Source organism: Ranitomeya imitator, chromosome 5 (assembly GCF_032444005.1).
Source record: "Ranitomeya imitator isolate aRanImi1 chromosome 5, aRanImi1.pri, whole genome shotgun sequence".
Taxonomy (NCBI): Eukaryota; Metazoa; Chordata; class Amphibia; order Anura; family Dendrobatidae; genus Ranitomeya; species Ranitomeya imitator.
The window spans coordinates 680413451-680428555 of NC_091286.1; the positions used below are offsets into that span (position 1 = coordinate 680413451).

Genomic DNA, 15105 nt, shown 5'->3' on the forward strand with positions numbered 1-15105 from the left:
CATCCTCATCAAAACTTTCATATTGAGAGGCATCTGAGAGATCAGCCACTTCCTCATTGTCCATCCGTCTGATCTCCTCATTCACCGCTTCCTCCCCCGGGGCCTCAGTGACATGGGCCGTCGCCTCGGAGGAGGGGGCAGCCATTACCCCAGTTTCCCGAGGCTCCTCCTGCCCCCTGCCCTCCTGACACCTTGCCTGCCTCCGCTGGTAAGAGGGGCCCCTAGCCCTGCCATTCCTCATCGGCCCCTCAGCTCCTCCCCCGCTACCACCTCTGCAGAAGTTGCACCGCCAGGAACTTCCTCACGGCTCCCCTCCGCCCGGCTGGCCATGGCATTAGAGAAGGAACGAGGGCAGCGGCTGAACGGGTGACCTAGATCACCACACAGGTGACATCGAATGACACCACAGGATGCGGCGAGGTGACCTACCTCGCCACACAAGGCACATTTCTGCACCTTGCAGCCCGCGCTGAAGTGGCGAGGATCACCGCACCTGTGGCATACCTTCGGCTGCCCCTGGTAGAAGACCAGAATCCGATCCCTTCCCAGAAAAGCCGAGGAAGGGATGTGGGTGACAGTGCCCCCTGAACGCTTCAACTTTACCATGAAGGTCCAGCCCCCTGACCAGATACCAAAATCGTCCCGGTTCTTCTTCGGGACCTCCACAACCTCGCCGTACCGACTCAACCAGGTCATTATGTCAACGCCAGAAAGAGACTCATTACATGTTAAAACGGTCACTTTCTTCGGCCCACTTTGGCGAGAAATTGCTTCCACAGCGAAACCTCGCCAGCCGGGCTCCTCTTTTACCAGCTCATAATTCGACCAAAAGAGCTCCAAGCCCTCCGGCCGAACAAAGCTGATATCAAAGGTGGAGGTCCCAAAAGGATGTATCAGAGCAAAGATGTCAATAGCCCTGAAGTCCATCTTCATGAGGAGCTTCACCACATTTGTCCTGGATGGACACGCTTCATCGCCCCTCCACCGAAGACGAACCACATTTCTCCTGGAGACCCCCTGCCCGGCTGTCGGGAGGGACCACACGGTCTCCCCCCCCCCCCCCTTTTCTCTTGGAAGGCAGCTAGACCAAACTTATCTAGCCAGTAGGACAACGCCACCTCTCTTCCCTCTACATTGATCGTCTGCTCCCCTTTTTTGAGGGCCTCCAGGAAACGGCGGCGAAAAGCTTCATTCCCTGGGTCCGGAGATGAGGAAGACCCCTGTGGAACCCCAGCGGCAGCAGCCGCATAACTAATGGTGGCTGCAGGTGAGGGGGACGATGGACCAGCCCCTATATTCCCTGAACCCTGAACCTCACAGTCAACCATCTCCACCTCACTTACCTCAGCCTCACCATTTCCACTAGTAGAAATCACCGCACTGGCACCATTCACACCAACCATACCTCCAGCAGAAACTGCCCCTGACCCTTCACCATTATCACCATCACACACACTATTCACACCACTTGCACCACTTCCATTATTATTTACATTTTTTTTCCTGCTTTCTGCTGGGGTTGTTGCTGTTTGCAGTGCAGCTGCCCCTTTAAGATCGATACTGCAGGGTTTAATTACCACACCCTGCTTTTCAGCAGAGCATGTGCTGGCAGCTGCAGACTGTTGCTCCAGCCTCTCCTGCAGACCATCTCCACGCTCCTGTCTGCACTTCACCGCCGGGTCCCCCACAGATACAGGTAACACACATGCAGAGGACCCCGGCGGTGCGACTTTCTTTGGCGAGGATGCTGTCCGGACCGGCATTACTGCAGCCATTACAGCTGCACCCGAGATGATAACCGGTGCCGGGGTCCCAGATTTTGACCCAGCATCGGATCTGCATGTGGGGGACCCCGACACCACAGCACACGCCGCCGATGATGCGGCCCCGGCTGACAGCGCACCGCCAACACTGCGGGGAGCGGTGACCACCGGCAAGGTACCCACAGCCCCTACCCCCCGAGCGTCAGCGGGTGCAGCAGGCACCAGGCCGTCCCCCGTTTCCACAGAGGATCGGGCCTGGACACCTCCACAGGTTTTATTACTGCCCGCCACAGGGCCACATTCTACTATGCACACTGTCCGGCTCTGCAGCCGCATGCCCACTCTCGCCCCCTCTGCTACCGCCAGCAGAGACGGCGACCTGCGCCATATGACTTGTACTCTCCCCGCTCCCTCGCACCGGACCCACTGCAGGTCCCGGGCCGGGGTGGGTAGCGGGCTCCACACAGCGGGATCGGGGGGTCCCAGGAAGGGGGACAAACACCAACCTCTCCTCCGATGTTTTCTTTTTCCCCCTCCCGGTTGCCTCGTCCCCGCAGACCTCATCCCCAAACTTCAGGTGGGCATAATTTACTGGGGACGCTAGCTGACGGATCTGCTGCAAGACGAGGCAACCCCCACTACTGCTGTTATCGCTGCTGCTATCATCCGCATCACCCCCATCATCCTCTGAAATACTATGGTCTGATGGGAGTGGGACCTGCACTGGATCTATCCCGCTGTGTGTGGCCTGGAGATCACTTACCAAGCCCCCAGGTGGGTACGGTGCCTCCTCCATCTCCTCATGGTCCACCTCCTCCACCTGGGTCGGACGCCGAGACCCCTCTGGCTCCTTTGCAGCAGCCATGTTGTGGAATCGGTCCTCATTTTCCAGCTTTTCCCGGAAGGGCCCGCTGTTGTTTAATATCGCCGCTCTCCGGGCTTCCATGCCCTCAATGCAGATCCCCAGGCTGGATATCCTGGCTGTTAGGGCAGACTTCTCTGTGCGGGAGGCTCTGCTTGCCGCTTGCCTCACCTCCTTCATCTCCTCCCGGAGTCTCCTGAGGGTCTTCCCAGTCTCCTCATGCTCGCTGAGGTACGTATGGACACGGGAGCCATAGCTGGTAACTGACTCCCGTGCGGCCCTAGTGCCCCAATCCTTCGGCACCGCCGCCGCTGCACCTCTGCGAGTACTCCGCTCACCTCCGGGAGGAGACACCGCAGTGGCCCTCGCCTCAGCTTTAGGGGCTTTGCAGCCCTCCTGGGTCTTCCTGAGCTCCACCATGTTCTGGGCCTTGCCGGATCTGGTGACCCTCTTTGCCGGTAGCGATGAGCTCCCACCCCTCACCGGCTTAGACCGAGGGGTGGGAGACGGGGACTCAGCCCCACAGTCCATCCACTACACCCCTCTCTTTCCTGGGTCAGAGAGGGGGGGGGATTCCTGGGTGAAAAACTGGTTACTCTCCTGGAGCAACAAACCAGCACCTTCCTCCACAGACTACAAGCTCCTAGTGGTGGCTGTGTAAATCTGTATGCAGTGAGCTCCCCCTAGTGGTGGCTGTATAAATCAGTATGCAGTGAGCTCCCCCTAGTGGTGGCTGTACAAATCTGTATGCAGTGAGCTCCCCCTAGTGGTGGCTGTATAACTCTGCATGTAGTAGTGGCTCTAGTGGTGGCTGTATAACTCTGCATGTAGTGAGCTCCCTCTAGTGGTGGCTGTATACATCTGTATGCAGTGAGCTCCCCCTAGTGGTGGCTGTATAACTCTGCATGTAGTGAGCTCCCTCTAGTGGTGGCTGTATACATCTGTATGCAGTGAGCTCCCCCTAGTGGTGGCTGTATAACTCTGCATGTAGTGAGCTCCCTCTAGTGGTGGCTGTATACATCTGTATGCAGTGAGCTCCCCCTAGTGGTGGCTGTATAACTCTGCATGTAGTGAGCTCCCTCTAGTGGTGGCTGTATACATCTGTATGCAGTGAGCTCCCCCTAGTGGTGGCTGTATAACTCTGCATGTAGTGAGCTCCCTCTAGTGGTGGCTGTATACATCTGTATGCAGTGAGCTCCCCCTAGTGGTGGCTGTATAAATCTGTGTGTAGTGAGCTCCCTCTAGTGGTGGCTGTATACATCTGTATGCAGTGAGCTCCCCCTAGTGGTGGCTGTATAAATCTGTATGCAGTGAGCTCCCTCTAGTGGTGGCTGTATACATCTGTATGCAGTGAGCTCCCCCTAGTGGTGGCTGTATAACTCTGCATGTAGTGAGCTCCCTCTAGTGGTGGCTGTATACATCTGTATGCAGTGAGCTCCCCCTAGTGGTGGCTGTATAACTCTGCATGTAGTGAGCTCCCTCTAGTGGTGGCTGTATACATCTGTATGCAGTGAGCTCCCCCTAGTGGTGGCTGTATAACTCTGCATGTAGTGAGCTCCCTCTAGTGGTGGCTGTATACATCTGTATGCAGTGAGCTCCCCCTAGTGGTGGCTGTATAACTCTGCATGTAGTGAGCTCCCTCTAGTGGTGGCTGTATACATCTGTATGCAGTGAGCTCCCCCTAGTGGTGGCTGTATAAATCTGTGTGTAGTGAGCTCCCTCTAGTGGTGGCTGTATACATCTGTATGCAGTGAGCTCCCCCTAGTGGTGGCTGTATAAATCTGTATGCAGTGAGCTCCCTCTAGTGGTGGCCGTATAACTCTGCATGTAGTAGTGGCTCTAGTGGTGGTTGCATGCTAGGTGACTGTCTGGGGTTGTCACTCTCCTAATCTTCTGCATAACAATTCTGCCTATTTATACAACAGGCGTTTTATCAGTTCTTACGTAGATACATTAGAGGAACTGGTCCTAAATGTTATTTTTATATTAGATATAAATAGGTACACAGCAAGGCATACTTGCCATTCAGGCCTCTAGAAAAGCTGGGTATTCTGAATTTTAACAGCCAATCAAATCTCGCTATATAAATAGATGGGTTTGCCATTCAGGTTTCTGGGAAAGCGATGTATTACTGCATAGCAAGACAGATTTGTCATTTAGGCCACTGGGAAAGCTGAGAGATGTATCACTGCAAAAAATAGAGACATTTGACATTCAGCCTCTAGAAAAGTTGAGTGTTGAATAAAATTTCCACTTAATGAGCCGTGATGTTGTATGAGAACATAGATCTACATTTTGCCACTCAGAACTTTCAGAAAGCTGGGTGTCTCAAATGATAATTTTGTCTAGTTATGGGGGATGTGTAATTGCATAAAGAATCATTTGGCCTAGCAGGAATTTTAGAACGTTGGGTCTCCTGAATGGTAATTCTATCTAGTTATACAGCAATTGATGCAAATTTGTCGGTCAGATCTCTAGGAAAGTTGGATCTCCTGGAAAGTAATTATGTCTCGTTTAACTGCTGAATGGTATAGCTGGCAGATTTCCCATTTAGGATTGTTTTCTAAAAATATGGGATGTGTCAATGCATAAAGACACATTTTGATAGTCAGGTCTCTAGGAAAGCTGGGTCTTTTGAAAATGAAAGCTAACTACCAAGGTAAAATTATTATCACTGCAAAACTAGTTAATTCTAGTTATATAGCATGAGATGCATTGCTACCAAACTAGGAAGATTTTTTCTTCAAGCCCCTGGGAAAGCTGGGTGTCCTGCAAAGCAATAATACAGCAGGCTGTTATCACTGGATAGATGGCAGATTTTTCTTTAAGGACCTTTGAAAAATGTATTTTGTTGAGTGTTTGGGATGTGCCATTGTTTGATTATATTTTGTAACCCAGGACGCTGGGAAAGCTGGGTATATGAAATGATAATTCTGTCTACTTATGAAGTCAGGGATGTGTAATTTGCCTAGCATTGATAAGCTGGGTCTACTGAATAGCAATTCTCCCTATCTGAACAGCAAGAGATGAATATTTACACAAATATGTCATTCAGGCTTCTCGGAAAGCTGGGTGTTCCGAATATTACATCATCCTAGGGGATGCATCTGTGCATAATGAGACATATTTATTAATAGTAATTCTATCTAGTGATATAGCAGGTGACACATCACTGCATAATGTGACAGATTTCTCATCCTGGCCTCTGGGAAAGCTGGGTCTCCTGAAAAGCAACTATCTGTAATAATTCAGCAGTGTAGTATCAAGGGATAGCTGACGGATTTTTCTACTCAAGACCCTGGAAAAGCTTGGTGTCAAACAGCAAAAGATGTATGTCTGAAGAAATAGATGGTCATTCAGGACTCCGGGAAAGCTGGGTTTCCTGTATTAAAAAAGCATTATTGCATAGATATAAGTATTTAGTATTCAAGACTTTGGTAAATCTGAGATCTCCTAAATGGGAAATTCTATCTAGGTGTACAGCAAGGGATGCCTCATCACACTGCTAGAGAGATGTCAGGATGCTGAGAAAGCTGGATCTCCAAGATATAGTTTTCAATCTCCATAATTGACATTCAGGACTCTGGGAAAGCTGGGATTTCTGAAAGTAATTCTGCAGTGTGTGATTTATCACTATAGACATTTTTCCTTTCAGGTCTCTGAGAATAGCAGCTGTGCCTATTTATATAGCAGGGAATGCATCACTGCCAAACTAGACAGGTTTTCCATTCAGGACTCTGGGAAAGCTGGGTGTCTGAAATCTAATATATAAAGCTGAATGTGTGTGTGTATGTATGTATGTCCGGGATTGGCATCTGCACCGTCGCAGCTACAGCCACAAAATTTTGCACAGTCACACATCTGGACCCTGAGAGTGTCATAGGCTATGTTGTGAGGTGAAATTTTAACCCCGCGCTTTCCAATTCACCAAACAATTTTGCCCCTATCTACATAATGGGGAAAAGTGAAAGGAAAAGTGTTGGAGGCAAATTGACAGCTGCCAGATGTGAACAAGGGGGACTTAAAGAATGAGAGCGATGGCGCCAAAGAGTATATACCATACAGATGCTAAGGTGGGGACCCATCATGGGATACTCACCACACACGGGGATACGAACACACACACAAAATGCGCCACACACTACCACGTGCTTGAACACATATACCACCCTCAGGACACATTTCACCACACATACACCAACCTTGCCACATAAAAATCGAAACACAAAAGTTGCCGCTCAAAACTCGCCACGCACAGAACTCGCCACATGCAAAAACTAGGCTCACGCAAAACTCACCACAAGTGCAAAACTCACCTCATGGAAAACTCACCACACGCAAAACTTGCACAAGCGGAAAAATTGCCACATGCACAAAAGTTGCAACACATGCAAAAGTTGCCTCACACAAAACTTGCACATACTCAAAAGGCACCACACATAAAACTCGCCATGCGCAAAACTCGCCATGCGCAAAACTTGCTGCACACAACTTGCTACACTAACCTGTCACATGCAACTCGACACACAAAAAGTTGCTACACGCATGTCGCCACATGCAACTCAACACACACAACTTGACAAACGAAACTCGCCCTAAAACACACACAAGTCTGGTATTATCCTTCAAAAATAAAAATCTGATTAATAAGCAGACAAACTACAAGAGCAACAACTGTACCATATAGGAAATACGGCAGCTGTCAGTCACATGACCTGTCTATTATGTGTATGTGTGAGCTAATATGTATACTGCCAGGGGGAGGGCTTCCTGTTGGCTGGGGATTTATCAGGCTGCCAATTTAGCTTACAAATACTGAGGTAAAAATACTGAGCAAATAACGTGTGAACGAGGTCTAATACAGGAGGAGATGACACACAGGTATATACTATATACAAGGGAGATGACACATAGGTATATACTATATACAGGAGAGATGACACACAGGTATATACTATATGGAGGAGGAGTGTTGTGAATTCTGTGGCCAAGCTCCTTCCTGTGGTCGTGAGTGGTACTGCGGCTGGTTCTGTCTATAAGCTTCCTTTGGTGGATGAGGTTAAGTCGTTAGGTGCTGCTCTATTTAACTCCACCTGGTGCTTTGATCCTGGCCTCCAGTCAATGTTCTAGTATTGGTCTTGCTTCTTCCTGGATCGTTCCTGTGGCCTGTCTATCCTGCATAAGCTAAGTTCTGCTTATGTTATTTTTGTTTGCTATATTTTCTGTCCAGCTTGCTATATTGGTTTTTTCTTGCTTGCTGGAAGCTCTGAGACGCAGAGGGAGCACCTCCGTACCGTTAGTCGGTGCGGAGGGTCTTTTTGCCCCTCTGCGTGGTTGTTTGTAGGTTTTTGTGTTGACCGCAAAGCTATCTTTCCTATCCTCGGTCTATTCAGTAAGTCGGGCCTCACTTTGCTAAATCTATTTCATCTCTGTGTTTGTATTTTCATCTTAACTCACAGTCATTATATGTGGGGGGCTGCCTTTTCCTTTGGGGAATTTCTCTGAGGCAAGGTAGGCTTATTTTTCTATCTTCAGGGCTAGTTAGTTTCTCAGGCTGTGCCGAGTTGCATAGGGAGCGTTAGGCGCAATCCACGGCTACCTCTAGTGTGGTGTGATAGGATTAGGGATTGCGGTCAGCAGAGTTTCCACGTCTCAGAGCTCGTCATATGTTTTTGGTAATTGTCAGGTCACTTTGTGTGCTCTGAACTTCAAGGTCCATTGTGGTTCTGAATTACCTGTTCATAACAGTACTGGAGGCCCAAAGTACTAATGCTTCTCAATAGAGGGAAAAGAGAAGTTCTGAGACCATTTTTTTTTCTTTGCACTGTGTTTTGTCTTTCTTTTCCCCTTTACATCAGGGTGGTTCAGAACACAGGTGTGGACATGGACATTCAAGGTCTGTTCTCTTTGATGGATAATCTCACTATAAGAGTACAGAACATTCAAGATTTAGTGGTTCAGAATCCTATGTTAGAACCTAAGATTCCTATTCCTGAGTTATTTTCTGGAGATAGAGCAAAGTTTTTGAATTTTAAAAATAATTGTAAACTATTTCTGGCTTTGAAACCCCGCTCCTCTGGTGACCCAGTTCAACAAGTTAAAATCATTATTTCTTTATTACGTGGCGACCCTCAAGACTGGGCATTTTCCCTTGCGCCAGGAGATCCTGCATTATGTAATATTGATGCGTTTTTTCTGGCGCTCGGATTGCTGTACGACGAACCTAATTCAGTGGATCAGGCAAAGAAAAATTTGCTGGCTCTGTGTCAGGGTCAGGATGAGATAGAGATTTTTTGTCAGATGTTTAGAAAGTGGTCCGTGCTCACTCAATGGAATGAATGTGCGCTGGCAGCTATTTTCAGAAAGGGTCTCTCTGAAGCCCTTAAGGATGTCATGGTGGGATTTCCTATGCCTGCTGGTCTGAATGAGTCTATGTCTTTGGCCATTCAGATCGGTCGACGCTTGCGCGAGCGTAAATCTGTGCACCATTTGGCGGTATTTTCTGAGCATAAACCTGAGCCTATGCAGTGCGATAGGACTTTAACCAGAGCTGAAAGGCAAGAACACAGACGTCAGAATGGGCTGTGTTTCTACTGTGGTGATTCCACTCATGCTATCTCCGATTGTCCTAAGCGCACTAAGCGGTTCGCTAGGTCTGCCACCATTGGTACGGTACAGTCGAAATTTCTTTTGTCCGTTACTTTGATCTGCTCTTTGTCTTCCTATTCTGTCATGGCATTTGTGGATTCAGGCGCTGTCCTGAATTTGATGGACTTGGAGTTTGCTAGGCGCTGTGGGTTTGTCTTGGAGCCCTTGCAGTGTCCTATTCCATTGAGAGGAATTGATGCTACGCCTTTGGCCAAGAATAAGCCTCAGTATTGGACCCAGCTGACCATGTGCATGACTCCTGCACACCAGGAGGATATTCGCTTTCTGGTGTTGCATAATCTGCATCATGTGGTCGTGTTGGGGTTGCCATGGCTACAAGTCCATAACCCAGTATTAGATTGGAAATCAATGTCTGTGTCCAGCTGGGGTTGTCAGGGGGTACATGGTGATGTTCCATTTCTGTCAATTTCGTCATCCACCCCTTCTGAGGTCCCAGAGTTCTTGTCTGATTACCGGGATGTATTTGATGAGCCCAAATCCAGTGCCCTACCTCCGCATAGGGATTGTGATTGTGCTATCGATTTGATTCCTGGTAGTAAGTTTCCTAAGGGTCGACTGTTTAATTTATCTGTACCTGAGCACGCCGCTATGCGGAGTTACGTGAAGTAGTCTTTGGAGAAGGGTCATATTCGCCCGTCATCGTCGCCATTGGGAGCGGGGTTCTTTTTTGTGGCCAAGAAGGATGGTTCGTTGAGACCTTGTATTGATTACCGCCTTCTAAATAAAATTACGGTCAAATTTCAGTACCCCTTGCCGCTGCTGTCTGATTTGTTTGCTCGGATTAAGGGGGCTAGTTGGTTCACCAAGATAGATCTTCGTGGTGCGTATAATCTTGTGCGTATTAAACGGGGCGATGAATGGAAAACAGCATTTAATACGCCCGAAGGCCATTTTGAGTACCTGGTTATGCCATTTGGACATTCTAATGCTCCATCAGTGTTTCAGTCCTTTATGCATGACATCTTCCGAGAGTACCTGGATAAATTCCTGATTGTATACTTGGATGATATTTTGGTCTTCTCGGATGATTGGGAGTCTCATGTGAAGCAGGTCAGAATGGTGTTCCAGGTCCTGCGTGCTAATTCTTTGTTTGTGAAGGGGTCAAAGTGTCTCTTTGGTGTTCAGAAGATTTCATTTTTGGGGTTCATTTTTTCTCCTTCTACTATCGAGATGGACCCTGTTAAAGTTCAGGCCATTTATGATTGGACTCAGCCAACATCTCTGAAGAGTCTGCAGAAGTTCCTGGGCTTTGCTAATTTTTATCGTCGCTTCATCGCTAATTTTTCTAGCATTGCTAAACCGTTGACTGATTTAACCAAGAAGGGTGCTGATGTGGTCAATTGGTCTTCTGCTGCTGTGGAAGCTTTTCAGGAGTTGAAGCGTCGTTTTTCTTCTGCCCCTGTGTTGTGCCAACCAGATGTTTCGCTTCCGTTCCAGGTCGAGGTTGATGCTTCCGAAATTGGAGCAGGGGCTGTTTTGTCGCAGAGAAGTTCTGATTGCTCGGTGATGAAACCATGCGCCTTCTTTTCCAGGAAATTTTCGCCTGCTGAGCGAAATTATGATGTTGGCAATCGAGAGTTGCTAGCCATGAAGTGGGCATTCGAGGAGTGGCGTCATTGGCTTGAAGGAGCTAAGCATCGCGTGGTGGTCTTGACTGATCACAAAAACTTGACTTATCTCGAGTCTGCCAAACGGTTGAATCCTAGACAGGCTCGTTGGTCGCTGTTTTTCTCCCGTTTTGACTTTATGGTTTCGTACCTTCCGGGCTCTAAAAATGTGAAGGCGGATGCCCTGTCTAGGAGTTTTGTGCCCGATTCTCCGGGTTTGTCTGAGCCGGCGGGTATTCTCAAAGAGGGGGTAATTTTGTCTGCCATCTCCCCTGATTTGCGGCGGGTGCTGCAAAAATTTCAGGCTAATAGACCTGACCGTTGCCCAGCGGAGAAACTGTTTGTCCCTGATAGGTGGACGAATAAAGTTATCTCTGAGGTTCATTGTTCGGTGTTGGCTGGTCATCCTGGAATCTTTGGTACCAGAGATTTGGTGGCTAGATCCTTTTGGTGGCCGTCTCTGTCGCGGGATGTGCGTTCTTTTGTGCAGTCCTGTGGGATTTGTGCTCGGGCTAAGCCCTGCTTTTCTCGTGCCAGTGGGTTGCTTTTGCCCTTGCCGGTCCCGAAGAGGCCTTGGACACATATCTCTATGGATTTTATTTCGGATCTCCCCGTCTCTCAAAGAATGTCGGTCATTTGGGTGGTTTGTGATCGCTTCTCTAAGATGGTCCATTTGGTGCCCTTGTCTAAATTGCCTTCCTCCTCTGATTTGGTGCCGTTGTTTTTCCAGCATGTGGTTCGTTTACATGGCATTCCAGAGAACATCGTTTCTGACAAAGGTTCCCAGTTTGTTTCGAGGTTTTGGCGAGCTTTTTGTGCTAGGATGGGCATTGATTTGTCTTTTTCCTCGGCTTTCCATCCTCAGACAAATGGCCAGACTGAACGAACCAATCAGACCTTGAAAACATATCTGAGATGTTTTGTTTCTGCTGATCAGGATGATTGGGTGTCCTTTTTGCCTTTGGCTGAGTTCGCCCTTAATAATCGGGCCAGCTCGGCTACTTTGGTTTCGCCGTTTTTCTGCAATTCTGGGTTCCACCCTCGTTTCTCTTCAGGGCAGATTGAGTCTTCAGACTGTCCTGGTGTGGATACGGTGGTGGACAGGTTGCAGCAGATTTGGACTCAGGTAGTGGACAATTTGACCTTGTCCCAGGAGAAGGCTCAACTTTTCGCTAATCGCAGACATCGTGTGGGTCCCCGACTTCGTGTTGGGGATCTGGTTTGGTTATCTTCTCGTCATATTCCTATGAAGGTTTCCTCTCCTAAATTTAAGCCTCGTTTCATTGGTCCATATAGGATTTCTGAGGTTCTTAATCCTGTGTCTTTTCGTTTGACTCTTCCAGCTTCTTTTTCCATCCATAACGTGTTCCATAGGTCATTGTTGCGGAGATACGTGGCACCTGTGGTTCCATCTATTGATCCTCCTGCTCTGGTTTTGGTTGAGGGGGAATTGGAGTATATTGTGGAGAAGATTTTGGATTCTCGTGTTTCGAGACGGAAACTCCAGTGTTTGGTTAAGTGGAAGGGTTATGGTCAGGAAGATAATTCCTGGGTCTTTGCCTCTGATGTCCATGCTGCCGATCTGGTTCGTGCCTTTCATGTGGCTCATCCTGGTCGGCCTGGGGGCTCTGGTGAGGGTTCGGTGACCCCTCCTCAAGGGGGGGGTACTGTTGTGAATTCTGTGGCCAAGCTCCCTCCTGTGGTCGTGAGTGGTACTGCGGCTGGTTCTGTCTATAAGCTTCCTTTGGTGGATGAGAGTGGTACTGCGGCTTCTGAGTTTCCTTCCTCAGGTGATGAGGTTAAGTTGTTAGGTGCTGCTCTATTTAACTCCACCTGGTGCTTTGATCCTGGCCTCCAGTCAATGTTCTAGTATTGGTCTTGCTTCCTCCTGGATCGTTCCTGTGGCCTGTCTATCCTGCATAAGCTAAGTTCTGCTTATGTTATTTTTGTTTGCTATATTTTCTGTCCAGCTTGCTATATTGGTTTTTTCTTGCTTGCTGGAAGCTCTGAGACGCAGAGGGAGCACCTCCGTACCGTTATTCGGTGCGGAGGGTCTTTTTGCCCCTCTGCGTGGTTGTTTGTAGGTTTTTGTGTTGACCGCAAAGCTATCTTTCCTATCCTCGGTCTATTCAGCTAGTCGGGCCTCACTTTGCTAAATCTATTTCATCTCTGTGTTTGTATTTCATCTTTACTCACAGTCATTATATGTGGGGGGCTGCCTTTTCCTTTGGGGAATTTCTCTGAGGCAAGGTAGGCTTATTTTTCTATCTTCAGGGCTAGTTTGTTTCTCAGGCTGTGCCGAGTTGCATAGGGAGCGTTAGGCGCAATCCACGGCTACCTCTAGTGTGGTGTGATAGGATTAGGGATTGCGGTCAGCAGAGTTCCCACGTCTCAGAGCTCGTCATATGTTTTTGGTAATTGTCAGGTCACTTTGTGTGCTCTGAACTTCAAGGTCCATTGTGGTTCTGAATTACCTGTTCATAACAGAGGAGATGACATACAGGTACATACTATACACAGGAGGAGATGACATACAGGTATATACCATATACAGGAGGAGATGACACACAGGTATATACTATATACAGGAGGAGATGACATACAGGTATATACTATATATAGGAGGAGATGACATACAGGTATATACTATATACAGGGGAGATGACACACAGCAGGTATATACTATATACAGGGGAGATGACATACAGGTATATACTATATACAGGAGATGACATACAGGTGTATACTATATACAGTGGGGCAAAAAAGTATTTAATCAGTCAGCAATAGTGCAAGTTCCACCACTTAAAAAGATGAGAGGCGTCTGTAATTTACATCATAGGTAGACCTCAACTATGGGAGACAAACTGAGAAAAAAAAAAATCCAGAAAATCACATTGTCTGTTTTTTTAACATTTTATTTGCATATTATGGTGGAAAATAAGTATTTGGTCAGAAACAAAATTTCATCTCAATACTTTGTAATATATCCTTTGTTGGCAATGACAGAGGTCAAACGTTTTCTGTAAGTCTTCACAAGGTTGCCACACACTGTTGTTGGTATGTTGGCCCATTCCTCCATGCAGATCTCCTCTAGAGCAGTGATGTTTTTGGCTTTTCGCTTGGCAACACGGACTTTCAACCCCCTCCAAAGGTTTTCTATAGGGTTGAGATCTGGAGACTGGCTAGGCCACTCCAGGACCTTGAAATGCTTCTTACGAAGCCACTCCATTGTTGCCCTGGCGGTGTGCTTTGGATCATTGTCATGTTGAAAGACCCAGCCACGTTTCATCTTCAATGCCCTTGCTGATGGAAGGAGGTTTGCACTCAAAATCTCATGATACATGGCCCCATTCATTCTTTCATGTACCCGGATCAGTCGTCCTGGCCCCTTTGCAGAGAAACAGCCCCAAAGCATGATGTTTCCACCACCATGCTTTACAGTAGGTATGGTGTTTGATGGATGCAACTCAGTATTCTTTTTCCTCCAAACACGACAAGTTGTGTTTCTACCAAACAGTTCCAGTTTGGTTTCATTAGACCATAGGACATTCTCCCAAAACTCCTCTGGATCATCCAAATGCTCTCTAGCAAACTTCAGACGGGCCCGGACATGTACTGGCTTAAGCAGTGGGACACGTCTGGCACTGCAGGATCTGAGTCCATGGTGGCGTAGTGTGTTACTTATGGTAGGCCTTGTTACATTGGTCCCAGCTCTCTGCAGTTCATTCACTAGGTCCCCCCGCGTGGTTCTGGGATTTTTGCTCACCGTTCTTGTGATCATTCTGACCCCACGGGGTGGGATTTTGCGTGGAGCCCCAGATCGAGGGAGATTATCAGTGGTCTTGTATGTCTTCCATTTTCTAATTATTACTCCCACTGTTGATTTCTTCACTCCAAGCTGGTTGGCTATTGCAGATTCAGTCTTCCCAGCCTGGTGCAGGGCTACAATTTTGTTTCTGGTGTCCTTTGACAGCTCTTTGGTCTTCACCATAGTGGAGTTTGGAGTCAGACTGTTTGAGGGTGTGCACAGGTGTCTTTTTATACTGATAACAAGTTTAAACAGGTGCCATTACTACAGGTAATGAGTGGAGGAAAGAGGAGACTCTTAAAGAAGAAGTTACAGGTCTGTGAGAGCCAGAAATCTTGATTGTTTGTTTCTGACCAAATACTTATTTTCCACCATAATATGCAAAAAAAATCA

The 15105-nt window shown here is 47.9% G+C and overlaps 1 protein-coding gene across 2 annotated transcripts in view; it reads left to right on the plus strand.

Moving 5' to 3' along the window:
* The first annotated feature begins 1581 nt into the window (after nucleotides 1-1581).
* The window catches only part of EFHC1 (EF-hand domain containing 1), a 52016-nt gene continuing 38492 nt past the window's right edge, over nucleotides 1582-15105 (plus strand). The window contains exon 1 of one of the 2 annotated variants that reach the window (XM_069728358.1): nucleotides 1582-1696. In XM_069728358.1, the coding sequence (XP_069584459.1) occupies nucleotides 1601-1696 (96 nt within the window). In that variant the 5' untranslated portion in view covers nucleotides 1582-1600. Of the gene's footprint in view, nucleotides 1939-15105 lie in introns of both variants that reach the window. The other variant, XM_069728360.1, reaches the window with a different exon arrangement.